Source organism: Amphibalanus amphitrite, unplaced genomic scaffold (genome assembly GCF_019059575.1).
Source record: "Amphibalanus amphitrite isolate SeventyFive unplaced genomic scaffold, NRLGWU_Aamphi_draft 001132F_arrow, whole genome shotgun sequence".
NCBI lineage: Eukaryota > Metazoa > Arthropoda > Thecostraca > Balanomorpha > Balanidae > Amphibalanus > Amphibalanus amphitrite.
Genome location: NW_024882626.1, coordinates 19405 through 33463, shown reverse-complemented (window position 1 = coordinate 33463; position 14059 = coordinate 19405). Strand labels below are relative to the sequence as shown.

Below are 14059 nucleotides of genomic sequence, written 5' to 3'. Positions count from 1 at the left end.
ATAAGTATTCAGTGACGGTGGACGAAATTATTGCCAATTAAAATCGGTGAGTAGGCGGGGTCTGTCGTCTACCTTTGCAAAACTTGACAATTTTGCATTTTTCCAGTGGGAGGCAGGCTAGAAACTTCCCAATAGTCCCTCTCTATATCTGATAGAGCTGACCAAACATTTGGACTTCATTTCAGTCACGGCCCGCTCCCCCCCCCCCCCCCCCCCAGCTCTGACCCCGCTTTGATGGCCACAAACCGTGAAAGGCTCAAAGCTGACACTGCAGAATGCAGGAACCGACACAAAAGGCGATTATCCGCTTCGACTATCGGTCTTTGATGTGCATCGACAGACCACGTAACCATTGCACTACATTTGTTTACGTTTTTCTGGTTCGATATCGTACACTGTGTGGCACACATTGGTGCGTTTGTGTTTGTGTGCGATGGTTTTATTGCGCTGTGCTGCCCTAGCTGACCGGTAAATTGGCACACTTCGCTCTCCTTTGTCCGATAGGAGGCTGCGCTGCTGGCTGATATCGACACAAACGCCAACCGACTGCTCCAGTGCTAATGGCTCTCTTCTTCCCTCGTCTCGACACGCCCGACCGATTCTGTCCGAGGTACCAACCGACATCTAACACCGAGTTAGCAGCGTAGACAACGGTTTGCAATTACCAGATCGGCAGCAATGGGCCGCTGAACACAGCGAAGCTAAATGATCTTGAGCTGAGCACAATGGGCGCGCGCCGGAGCGCAAAGCGGTGCGATTTTAGACGCAGCATAGATCGATTATAATAGACCCGTAAATGCAACTTTATCTATAAGCTGTAACTAATGACATTTAATGATGACGCCACTGACCTGTTTGTCGAGCGTGGCCTCGAGCTCGAGCTCCCCGGGGCTGAGCATGAAGTCCTTCCTGACAACGGTACACGGCTGTCTGCCTCCCTTGGACGGCGAGTACTGCACCTTCCGGATGTTCAGTGCCACAGTCGCCCTGCCGAATGGGACACAGGGGAGAAGGCATTAGATTGTGCGACAGTGCAGGGATTAGCGATGGTAATAAAGAGCTGGATAAAACGCAACGTTTGCCACTGGCCGCAGGACTGCGGATTTTAAGTAATTGAGTAGCGATGCGCTGCCATCGTTTCCTGCTATACATTGACTGAATTCCAATTGATTCGGCTAGAAGTTGCGGAAGCTGCGAGGAAGTCTCACGGCATGGGGTCGAGCGCCGTCGTTGGGAGCTGCCACACGTACCGCACGCGGCGGGTCTATGTGGGTCGACAATTAGGGGTGTAATGAGATTCCGCCGACAACGTGACACTTTGGTGCGTCACCCAACCGGGCTAACGCGTCGTAATTATGCAAATGAAACTAAAATGATAAAAGCAAATCCTGTTCCGTTAAGTTTATTCGCAATTGAGGAATCCAAGGGCTGCCGCTGCAAGTGAAAATGAAATTGGCCAAGGATCACATGTGTTTCAAGCATTCTGAGACATTTTCAAACTTATAAGATGCTTTATTTGCCCCTTCTGCTGCAAAAAAAGCTCGGGACAATTTTTGTTTACATAATGCGCACCTGCTAATTCCTTTCCTAATCAAGAGGCAAAAGGAAGTAGGTATTTACAACAACAACAAAAAAAATATAATAGCAAGAGAGATCTATCGGTGTCTAGACGTGAATAGCCGTTTTCAAGACGGTTAACTGGTACACATTTGGTGCAGATTAGGTCGAATTAGGCTCAGTGTGTTTCATAAAAGTTATCAGTTTGGGTTGCACAGGTGTTTACATACCTCATTTTTTAATTCATTTGACATTATTTTCGCGTAAAACACTGAAACAAATTCATGATGTGGAGATATTTATTGTAAAAGAGAGTTGGTGCAGATTTGGTCAAATTAGGTGCACTCGCCAGGTAGCCCGTCGTGAAAACGGCTACCTATCATATAGTAATTTTGGCTGAGTTTGCAATACACAAGCTCCATCGCTCCCTGCACACAATCTCCATTCCTCCCACAGCGACGCACCTTTTGTGTGACCTGTCCAGCTCTGAGTCGCCGACAAACAGTTTGAGGATGTACTCGACGCCACAGGGCGCGCCCTGGTCCGTCTCGCCGGGCTGCAGTGTGACCGAGGAGGGCGCGTTCTGGGGCAGGTGAAACGTGAACGGCACGGCGTGCGGGCCGAGCTTCTTCAGCAGACGCTCCTGCCGAATAGAGCGGGAGGGGAAGGTGAGGGTGGTGGAGGCGGGTGCGTGCCTTGGATGATTACTATGGACCGATATTAGTAATATGTAAGAGTGGGTATCGAGAGATTTGCAAAACGCGGCTCGGTACATTAACATGGATAATACATCATCTAAAGATCAAGATTTTTCATGCAGTACAGGTAATATCGTCATGTCTTTTGCACCTGTATCCGTAATGGCGTTCGCATCCATGAGCGAAAGTAATGTAATCAGCGACGCATGTCTGGCCGAGACACCAGGTTTTTCCCCTGACATCGTCTCCTACCGAGACCACTGGCGGGAGCTGAGCGTCCACCCACCTGCAGTTTCGACATGTTGGCCGTGTCTGTGTTGACGCTAGGGTAGACCTGTTCGGAGGCCAGGTAGATGTCCTTCTGGAAGTTGAGGCCCATCACCTCATCCTCCTCACGGCCGTAGCGGAACGAGCAGATCACTTGCCCGTACACCTGACGGCCGTCCAGGTACGACGGGTCCACCAGCAGGACGCCATCTGACCGCACAGAGGTCACCAGGGGTCACAAAAGGTCAGGGCACAACGAGTCGGCACTAGCAGGACGCCGCCTGGCAGCACAGGGGTCACCAAAGGTCACAGAAGGTCACGGGAGGTCAAGGTGCTACGGGTCCACTAGAAGGATGCCGTCTGACCGCACATAGGTCACATGAGGTCACAGGAGGTCGGGATGTGACTGATCCGCCAGCAGGACGCCATCTGGTCGCATAGCGGTCACTGCAGGTCAGGTCAAGATGAGTGATGACTATTAACGAAAAAAGAGATAAAAGTGAAGACGATCGACCATGAGTAACGAAAAACTTTTATTTTGGGGTTAACACTTAGCAATGAGAAAATCTGAACAGCAATTTAGCATAATAGCTTATACCAAATGTTTTGTATACACCATCTTCTTTCTTTTTACATTTCTGTCTGACAGCGCATCGTTGAAAACCGTTTTTCAACGTCATCACAAGACTGCTCTTTTTGATTAGGCTATCGTGAATTTATACTTCTTGCTTTGTCGCCATGAACCATATTGATCGAAAAGGATACACCGTAAGTTTGGTAACTATATATTCACCTACTTCGGGATAAATAAAAGGGAAAGTGAGGAACGCAACTAACAAATTTTGAAATTCGAAATAGGAGGTGCTGTGGCTTATTGAGAGTCATGTTCAAATCGCTCAAAAACAAGGAATCCCTCAAACAATAATGCCGAAACTTATCGAAGTGGCAACATGGCTGTCTGTAAGGAAACCGGTGGATACCAGTCTTTCAGTTTGCACTCCACCATATTATCAGTGTCGTACGTAAACTTATCAAGATCTTAATAAATCATCAATTGAAGGACACAATCATTCTTAGACGAGATGTCTGAGAAGGAAGACGATTCGCCAGACGTCCCTAGGCCAGAGCCGGAGGAAAACGCGGCCGAGCCGCCTCAGTCGGAACTATCGCCGGTTGATGACCCGACCAATGTCGTCCCGGAGAGTCCAGAAGTGCCCGCAGCTGCTCCAGAGTCCGAGACCACGGATGTGACTCCTGCTGCCGCAGAGGCGGTCGAGCCACTCGCGTCAGTAGCAGACGGAGATACGCCAGATGCGAATGTGGCGACGGCGATGGTCAGTTCGTCTGCAACCCATGTTACCTCATCTCCTAGTGGATCGAAGCAAGGAAGCGCTGGCTCGCGCAAGGATGTCCCGCACAAATCCTCGTCCACTGCTGGAGTACCGACTATACCGCCCGGCCCAGCATCCATAGCTTCTCCCGAGAAACACCAGCCAAAAGGTGATACATCTCCTGCAGAGTGTCAGTTTGATCTGGAGAAGATCTGGGCCGATCCCATTGAGTTCCACGATGTGAGAAGCATTCTTAGCCAAATTTGGGCCCGAGATGAGACGGTCATACACAGCATCCTTTCGGAAATCTGGGCCAAACCTGCTGTGCGGGCTATACTGTCAGAAATTTGGGAAGAAGTGGTGCAAGTTGTTGAACCAAAGAGTGTTTTGAGTGATATTTGGTCAGATCCGCCGGTGCATGTCGACATACGGAGTATTCTCAGTCAGATATGGAGTGACGACAACAAACAGCGACTGATCAGCATACTCAGTGAGATCTGGAGTACCCCCGCGGTGCGCTCGATACTGTCGGAGATATGGGGCTCTGGCTCGATCCGTTCCATCCTCAGTGATATCTGGACAGTGCCGGTCCAGAAAGTGGACATTCGCAGCGTGCTCAGCCAAATCTGGTCTAGTGACCATGACCAACCGCCGCCTAAGAGTATTCTGAGCGAAATATGGTCCACTCCCGCCGTCCAGGGAGTGCTGTCTGAGATATGGGGCTCTCCCAAGCTCCGTTCGGTGCTCTCAGAAATATGGAAGGAGCGTGTCGAGAAGGTCGACATCCGCAGCATCCTCAGTCAGATTTGGTCAAGCGATAACGACGATAAGCACGTGTGCAGCATTCTGTCTGAGATCTGGGCCACACCGGCGGTGCGCTCGGTGCTCTCGCAGATCTGGCACGCCGAGGAGGAGGTGCAGATGGTCGACACACGCGCCGACTACCGCGTCACCGAGTCCGAGATGTTGCTGGAGGAGCTGATCGAGAACCTGCAGAAGTCTGAGCCGGACCTGACAGCGGCCGGCGAGCACGCGGAGGGCGAAGACGAGGAGCACCTGGATGAGGAGGAGATGGAGGAGCGCGCCAGGCGCCGCGTGCATCGCTACACCACTGCCACCGATGAGGGTGACCTGCCCGCCTCCAGGCCGCTGACGACGCGCTGGGCCTTCGGCGGCTCCTGCAGAGCTCCGGTGATCAACCTGACCTCGGGCAAGAGCCAGCTGATGGTCTACGGTGCCGCTCAGTGCGCAGTCATCTACGATTACGGCAACAACACGCAGCGCATCCTGCAGGGCCACCGGAACTGCGTGTGCGGTCTGGCCGCCTCCCGCAACGGCCGCTGGATTGTCTCCGGGGACGTTGGGCCGGATAACGCGCTCATCGTGTGGGACGCCGCCATGAGCGCACCGCTGCAGATGCACTTTCCGTCCGCAGCGTTCTCAGGTCCGCTGCAGCTGGAGTTCAGCTGCGACAGCCGGTACGTCTTCGGCCTGTGGGGCAATGTGGAGGAGGTCGGCGGTCGTGCACGACAGCAGCTCGTCTGCTGGGACTGGACCATAGACGGCGCTGTGCCCACATTGGTGCACCAGTTTGGCATTGGCCACGGGTTTCATCACCACCTGAGTGTCAGCCAGATGGATTCTGCCGTGATGGCCACCACCGCCGCCTGCCGCATGCTCTTCTTCCAGATGACGGATACTGGGGTGGCGCACCACTGTCCTCAGCTGCACAGCACCTACTCTCCCGACTTCAAGTGCAGTCCGGGACACTTCACACAGACGGCCTTCTCAAGCGACGACCCGTATGCAGTCTTCACCGGCACAGAGAAAGGCTACGTGATTCTGTGGAGCGATCGGCGTCCCTCGGCCCCGTGCGATCCGGAGAAACTGAAGCCCACCGTCAAGAAGGAGGCGCGCAAGGTGCTCAAGATAAGCGAAGCACAGATCACCTGTCTTCAGGTCACAGACGGTGTTATCTGCGCCGGTACGGCCGCCGGAGAGCTGCGGTTCCTGGACGGCCAGCTGCGCCTGCGGCAGTGGTACCAGCGCTTTGGACTGGCCACCGTGCGGTGTCTGTCATCTGGACTGCAGCCGGTGCGGTCGGGCAGACAGGGTTCTACACAGCCCGACTCCCTGCACAGTGCTGGCGGCGACAGTGTCGGCCCACTGCCCGACACTGACTCGATGGACAGCGAGCAGATGCCGTACCCAGGGGACGCCAGCCTGGAGGCGGCGGAGTTCACGTGTCGCGACCTTCTAGTGACGGCGTCCGACGGGTTCTGCGGCCTGGTGCAGGTGCGCACCTCCAGCTGTCGGCGCATCGCCCAGTTCCCCGTGGTCACCGTGCGAGCCCTGGACGTGAACCGAACTAAGCCTTACCTGGCGATCGGCGCTTACGACGGCAGCGTGAGGGTCTACGACTTCCAACACAAGCAACTGGTCCTGGAAACAGTGCTGACGGGAAGCAACCGCGTCCACTCCTTGGCCTACTCCCCGTCCGGTCTGCACTTGGCCGTCGGCATGCAGTGCGGTGAGCTGGTCATTCTGGACGGTCTTACGCTGCTACCGGAGGGTGACCGAATCACTCTCAGCCGCGCCGCCATCACCCAGTGTCTGTTCTCACCCGACTCGGACTTGCTCGCCACGCGGGACGATGATCTGGTCGTGTCCGTGTACCGTTTCGAAGTGACCATACACCAGTGGGGCGTGCTGGCGCGATGGCGCGCCCACCACCGACCCATCGTCGAGCTGCTGTTTGCGCCCGGACAGGACGTATCAGCGGGTCCTCGGCTACTCTCGCTCGGCGAGGACCGAGTGCTCGTCGAGTACGACCTGGTCAACAGCACGAAGGAGAATCCGGTAGTGCTGTGCTGCGACACACTGGAGCAGTCGGCCATCCCACTCTGTATGGCGCTCTATCCACCACTAACCACTGAGGACTTCATCCTGGTCGCCAACTCTCAGTACAAAATGAAGCTGTTCAACGCACACACCCGCATGTGCCGTCGTGTGGTGCTTGGCCCGCAGTACGGCGCGCCGGTGGAACGCATGAAGGTGATCCCGAGGATCCTCTCCTGCGACACGGGACTGGCTGAAGAGCAGCACTCATACCTTGCCTTCTCCACCAGCGGCAAGATCGGCCTGCAGATTCTGCCGCTCGACGGCAACCCGCGAAAGGCGGCAACTGTGGTTGGACACCCCAACAAGGTGGAGCACTTGGACTGCAGCACGGACGGCCGCTGGCTGTTCTCCGCCGGCGGCGAGGACGGCTGCGTCTTCATGTGGGAGATCTACCCCGAGTCGCTGGAGGCCATGTCCATGCTGGGCGGCATGGGCATGACGCCGTTCTACGACCAGCTGGAGGGCGGCCGCGAAGGCGAGCTGTACCGGAAGCTGGAGGACCTGGTCTACTATACCCAGCTGGTGTGTCAGGGCGAGGACCTGCTGGAGCGACGCGCCGTCAGCCAGACGGTGCCGCTTCACACCGTCACCGACGTGCTGCGCGCCATCGGCTTCTTCCCTACAGAGAAGGAGATCGATGACATGCAGAACGAGGTGCGGTACCGCGATTACGCAGCCACCGGCGAGCTGGTGGAGGAGGTGCATCTGGACGACATCATCCGGCTGTACATCAACCACGGTCCGGTGTCGTCTGTGTCTGGCCGCCAGCTGGATTGGGCGCTGCACACGCTGGCCTCGCAGTCCGGCTCGCGACATGGCCACCACGGCGGCCTGCCAAGGAAGGAGCTGCTCAGAGCGCTGCAGGCCAACGGCGAGCACATGTCGGAGCGCGAGCTGGCCGCCGTGCTGGCCGAGCTGCTGGACCCGCGCGCCGAGACGCTGCCGCTCGGCGTGCCGCTGGACACGGTGGAGCACCAGCTGCCCAAGGTGGTGACGCTGCGGAACATGTGCGCCGAACTGCTGGACATGCCGGAGCTGATGGCGGAGGAGGAGAGTGGTACTGCCTCGCCCTCCAGTCGGCTCTCCGCTGAGGACGCCGACGGACGGTGGTAGGCCAGACAGCGGCCGGTCATCGCGCCCCTTCCAGACAGACGCGCCACGGACTTCACGCGTCCCGTGGAATGCCGAGCCGAGACAGTCGGACAGCGCATAGCGTCCGCGTACCCGGGAGCGGACTTCTGGCAACTAGCAGAGGGCGATTCTTGGATGTAGCCGTATGAAGCAAGGATTGGACAGAATTAGAGTGAAGGAGAGTGAGGCTAGGGGAAATGGGATGGAAATTAAGATGAGACAAGAAGGGATAAAGAAAAGTTGATTTTGCCTTTCTGGCTTGTTAGCTTTATGTAGAAAATGTATGAACAAAAAAAAAGCACACACATGTTTTCTCAAACATTCTAGACCCACCGTGTAGGTTGTCCTCAACATAAACCTAACACCACTTGAGTATACACTAGCTCTGACAGTGCTTTTTTGGTTAATCCAAAGTTGAAGAAGAAGAATAAGATTAGTCAGAGCACCACAGTCAGTTCAATCAGGTTTGAAAGAACTCCGTTTGTCCGTGCTGAAATGACAGAACTGAAAGGAACCCACAGTCTACTCAACAGCCGTCCGCTACATTTATGTTTCAGTAGGTACGCCTGGTGACTCTCCAATGCGCGCTACTTTGTAAGAGTGTCAGCGAGAAATCAGTATTCACAAACTCGCTACCTTCAAAGAGCACTGTCCGGTCCGCGGTTCCGCCACGGGAAAGGCTGGTATTGGCGCAGAATCGGCACGAACACGTGGCGGATACGGTGATCCGATCGGGCAGACGCCGAACACCGGGTCCTCTGAGACAGCAGCGGTCAGATGCTACTTTGATGGACCGAAATATTGCCAAAATACGAGTCATGGCGTCACACAGGTTTTGGTCTATATCGGGTAAGAAAATGTCACCACTTTTATCAACTCTAGCCGACACGCGGTGCTCAATTTTGATTGTTTCGGATACCTTCGCTGAGAGCAAATGTCAGAGGTGATGGCAGAAATGAATACGCGACATTCCGGTGACATTTGTTCAACTGTCGGACGGTAGACCTCAGCGTTCAATCGAGAGGTGATACTATTACTCGCTCGCGCCCCACATCGTAATCCAGATTCCAGACTCACTTTCACACAATGTCACTACAGAAAGACATATGTTCTGGAACTCCGTTCTTTCTCTGATAGCCAGCTCCCTTAGCACTATTCGGTAATATGGGGCCCAGCGACCATCTTGTGTTTTATTTCCTTATTAGCTGGAGGTTTTTAACGAAGGCATTCACTTATCATTATCCTATCCTACTGTACAAGCACGCAGCATTGATAGTTCATCAACAGATAGTTTTTGTCACATCAAAAGCATCAAGTGAAAGGCCTAAATAGGACTTTCACATTTAATAAGACAAGAACGCAATGCATCTTGCAAAAGATACTTATTTTTTATCGCGGTATGGTGTTGGCACGTTGAAGCGGGGAAGGGGCGTAAGAACCGCACGCCCCTCTAATTCGGACTGGATGACCTATAAGATGAGTGGAGCTGAACCTCATTACCTCACAAGGTGAAAGGGTAGAAAGAGAGGAGATGAAAAAAGTTACGCCGTCGGTGAGCACTTAACGAGCTTTGTTACCTACTACAGGGTACTGCCCGATGAGGCACAAAGTGCCAGAGGCGCTTTCCAGCAGGCCTCACATCCGGGTAATCCATAAAAACAACTGTAATAAAAGACATTCTATGACATTCTTACTTACTGATTCGTTTGATGGCAAAGCTCTTATCACAGCCAATAAACATTAAGCTGTCCTCTGGATCGGAGGGGGCATTGTCATCAACCCTAACAGCGTCTCTGAGCCAGCTCGATAAGAGAGAATTGTTATCATTCCATTGTTCGGGAGCCGGCGGCGGCGCCAGGTGGTGACTTACAGGAAGGGCATCAGATCAATCATGTGGTTCGTCCGCCCGGCACGGCTCGGCTTATTGCCTGGGGCAGTGTCCGGGTCGGGTCGCCCGTCCAGTGACGGTCACGGCGGGCCACGGCGGCCATATGTAATCCTTATCGGGTTCCAAAACGATCGGTATCAAGTGTTTTGAGATGAGAGCAATTTAAGGTGTCCCGAAGAAGTTAACTTACAAATATGTATAAAAAAAACATTTTAATTTCAAAATGTCTCCCGTTTATTTTCACAGAGTACTATCCCAAGACATTCAGAAGTGATAAGTGTAGCTTTTAAAAGATTTAGCTCATTTTTGCCGAGGCAGGTGCACTCCGAAGAAATGACCAAAATCGTTAAAAACCATAATTTTGCTGATGCAGGAAACACTAACAAACAACGCCGACAGTTCTTTCGACAATAACACCCTTTAACCCGCGACCTGGTGGGGGGGGGGGGGCTATTTTTTGCCCCTCTCCAGACTTGTCGATATATCTCGAGAACCGCTACGCCGATCGTCACCAAACTTTCAGTACCCTCCCGGACATCAATTTTACACATTGTGACCAAAAATTTTCCAAAGGCTATGATAGGTTGGCCGGAAATGACGTCAGAGTGACGTCATGTTCTGCCGTTTTCGACCCAAAAAAGGGTTTCGCGGGAAGAGCTGTCAGGCCTATAGCTTTGCAAATACAGAAAAATGATTAAGACATAAAAGCTGTAGAATCGACAGGGCTACAAAACTGCTATCTCGGATTTTTGAAGTTTTTGGATTTTGACCCCCCCAAAAAAAAATATATATATATATATATTTAGATATAATAATCGAAAAATCCAAAAAGTTTTTTTGAATTTCGCAAAAACCGGAATATATGTGATAGTCCTTAGCGCCTTCCATCCACATACCAAATTTGAGATTGATACCTCTTTTTTTAGCGAAGTTATAGCGAAAAAACTGTTCAAAATTGATGACGTCAAATTTTCAAACTCAAATTTTAGCAATTCTAGGCCCTGCAGCGCAAAACAAAGACCACCATTAGACTCCCCGTGACGAGCTGCATCGAATCAATACCCATTTTATGCAAAACTATCAACTTTAAAATTTGACCTTTTTTGGCCTGACCTTGACCTAACCTTGACCTGAACTTCACCAGAAAGTGGCCTAAGCCGTACCTGATAGTCTTATAACCAACACCATTGAGTTGGAAATGAAAAATTGGTCATAAAACATGCATCACACAACCTTAATAAAGTTGGGCTCATGTGACCTGACCTGTGACCCTTGGTGACCTGACCTTTGACCTGACCTAGTATTGTCAGTGACCTCTAATAGCAACATATCTACTAGGCAACTGACGCCCTATCGCTGATTCTCGACAAAATGCGTTTTCCTCGGTGTTATAGCGCATTCCCTAGAGTACCCGTGAACGGTGAAACATTTCATCTTTGACCTGACCTGTGACGTCATCGGTGACCCCGAGGTCAATGAAATTTGGTTTCCTGCGACAAATTTGACAAATTTGGCCTTTCAAACGCCGTTTGAATTTTGCGGATCCGTCCAGTAGTTTCGGAGATACGAGGGGGGGGGCAAAAAATACCCCCCCCCCCACCAGGTCGCGTTATAAACAGACCCCACCAGGGCGCGGGTTATCTTATGCTTCAGTGCATTAATAAACAAACAAAAGCGTGCATTAGCAGTGTTTTGCAGTGCTTCACTGTGCCATGTGATTCGGAACATGAGGTGCTCGAAATGCTGACTGCTGTACAGTGTCCACTGTCCACATCTGATCAGGCGAGCGTGAATGGTGTCCGGACAAATTGCCGAAAGGCGATTTACCGAATGTCATTTTGCCGAATGCATTTCGCCGAATGTCATTTTGCCGATGTGCTTTTTGCCGACGTGTCAAAAAGTCGAAATGCTAAAAGTCGAAATGCCATTTGCCGACATGCCTTTTTGCCGAAATGCCAATTTGCCGAAATGCCTATTAGTCGAAATGTAAATTTGCCGAAATGCGATTTGCCGAAATGTCCATTAGTCGAAATGTCAATTAGTCGAAATGTAAATTTGCCGAAATGTAAATTTGCCGAAAGGTCAATTTGCCGAAATGTCAATTTGTCGAAATGTCAATTTGCCGAAATGTCAATTTGCCGAAATGTCAATTTGCCGAAATGTCAATTTGCCGAAATGTCAATTTGTCGAAATGTAAATTTGCCGAAATGTAAATTTGCCGAAATGTCAATCTGCAACCTAGGTTAACCTAGGTTAGGTTAAGTCAGGTAAGGTGGTGTTTATATACTTAGGACCGATCACCAATTTACTTTTGGTGCAATCCCCAAGTAAGAAGCAAATCACATGATATCCTTTGACCTCCTGATTTCATAACTATGGCACAAACAAGTTTAACAGCACCAATACCATGTGGAAATAAACATCAAATTGCTCGTGGCGAAGCAGTGCAGTGCCGAAGGCAATGCCTTAAGAGAGATTAGAGGCAAAGGTAAGTCAAATATTTTTAGGTTAACCCAGGCCCATGTCACTCCACTTTTGATGACATCATATGGGGGCCTCAGGACAATAATGGCGCGCCGCGCCACAATCGCTTCAAAGCTACTTACCAACAGTTGCCATTTTTGAAAATATTATTTTGAAATAAAGTTACAAGTAATAAAAATATTGTAATAAAGTTGTTAAATAAATCGATACCATATCTAAAAACTTATTGAAAAATGATTTATTCATAGTAAAATTATAAGCTCGATGCGTTTTTACGTTGCTTTCCTTCAACTGCAGAGGGTTTTTAAATCGTCTATATCTTCAAAACCGGCCATTTCTTAGCATATTGCTGCTCTATTTTATCGCTAGAAAATTAGTTGGACTTTCCAATGACATCAATGTTTGAGCGATATGTGTAGAGTGTCACCAACAATCTTCAAATGAAGTTTGTCATTTTTACGTTGTAAAGGAATGGAGTACCCCTATCGAGCATCAGGGGTTGTTGTGATGTTATTTGGTCCCGCTCCACTGTGCGGCTCGGTTCGCCCTGCCTGGTCCCGGCGTCCCGGCCGGCCAGTCACGTGACCGCCCGAGGACTCGGGTCACCGGCCGCGGTGGCCGGCGCGGCGGCGGGGAGTTGGACACAGGACGCGGTCACGGACGGACGCGCGCTGCGTCATGCTTTGTTTGGCTTGCATTATCAGTATAATATAACTTACGAACGCGTGGTGAGTGAGTTTAAGTGAAACCGAAACATGGCGCGGTCGGTAGCCGTATAACTTTTTATAAGAATTTAACGTAACTGAGTGATAATGCCGAACGACACTTTGGCACCGGCGGGCGGTGCACTTCAAGTCCCGGCAGCAGGTACCGCCTGGCTGGGAAGGGCGGCACAGCCCGACCGACTCGACCTGTCCACCGAGCGAGGTGACGCGTTCCGGACCTGGAAGGAAAGATGGGAGGACTTCTATCTGCTCGCCGGCATCGGAGCGATGGAGCCCAGGGCACAGATGGCTGCTCTTCGCGCCTGCCTCACCGACGACACGAACCGAGTCGTCCGCAATCTGCCGCTAGAAGAGGACGAGCGGCAGGACGTGCGCGCTGTGCTCCGTCAACTGGAGGTCTACGCCATTGGCCAGGTGAATGAGGTCCTGGAAAGGAAGAGGTTCAATAGCAGGGTTCAGGGTGATGGAGAGACCTTTGATGACTTCCTCACGTGTCTCCGTGACTTGTCTCGTTCTTGCAACTTTTGCTCTTCATGTAACGAGTCACTTATCAGGGACCGTATTGTTATTGGACTGAGGTCCGCAGAGACTGTGCAAAAGCTCTGTGCCATCCCAAACCTGTCTCTGTCGGCTGCAATATCTCTCTGCAGGTCCCAGGAGGCGGCGCACCGGGACGCCACCGAGATTCGACGACCAGACGTCGTCGCCTGCATCGGCGACCCCAGCCACGAGGTCGACGGCCGAGAACCACAGCCATCAGCCACTTGCCGAGTGTGTGGACCGCAGAGCGCCCGAGGAGAGCAGCCACCTCGCCCTGAAGCTCAGGGATATCGGACGGCCTTTCCGCCGCAACGTCCAGCACCGTCAGCGAACGCCGACAGCGTGTGCCGCAACTGCGGCTACCTCCATCGCCGAGCAAACGACTGCCCAGCCCGTGGGCGAGAATGCCGTAACTGCGGTAAAATCGGCCATTTTGCCGCAGTCTGCCGCTCCCGCCCAATGGAGAGAGCTCCCGGTCAACATGACCAGGCCGAACCCCCATGGCCAACCACATCAGCTATCATCGCCTCCACTGCA

General features: G+C 52.1%; 1 protein-coding gene across 1 annotated transcript in view; it reads right to left on the bottom strand.

The window, feature by feature from the left end:
- Positions 1–14059, bottom strand: part of LOC122370451 (arrestin homolog) — a 28071-nt gene that overhangs the window by 7592 nt on the left and 6420 nt on the right. Inside the window, exons 2-4 of the mRNA XM_043346099.1 lie at positions 2542–2732; positions 2022–2200; positions 852–987 (exon numbers count right to left, since the gene is read on the bottom strand). Of these exons, the coding sequence (XP_043202034.1) occupies positions 852–987; positions 2022–2200; positions 2542–2732 (506 nt within the window). The remainder of the gene's footprint in view (positions 1–851; positions 988–2021; positions 2201–2541; positions 2733–14059) is intronic.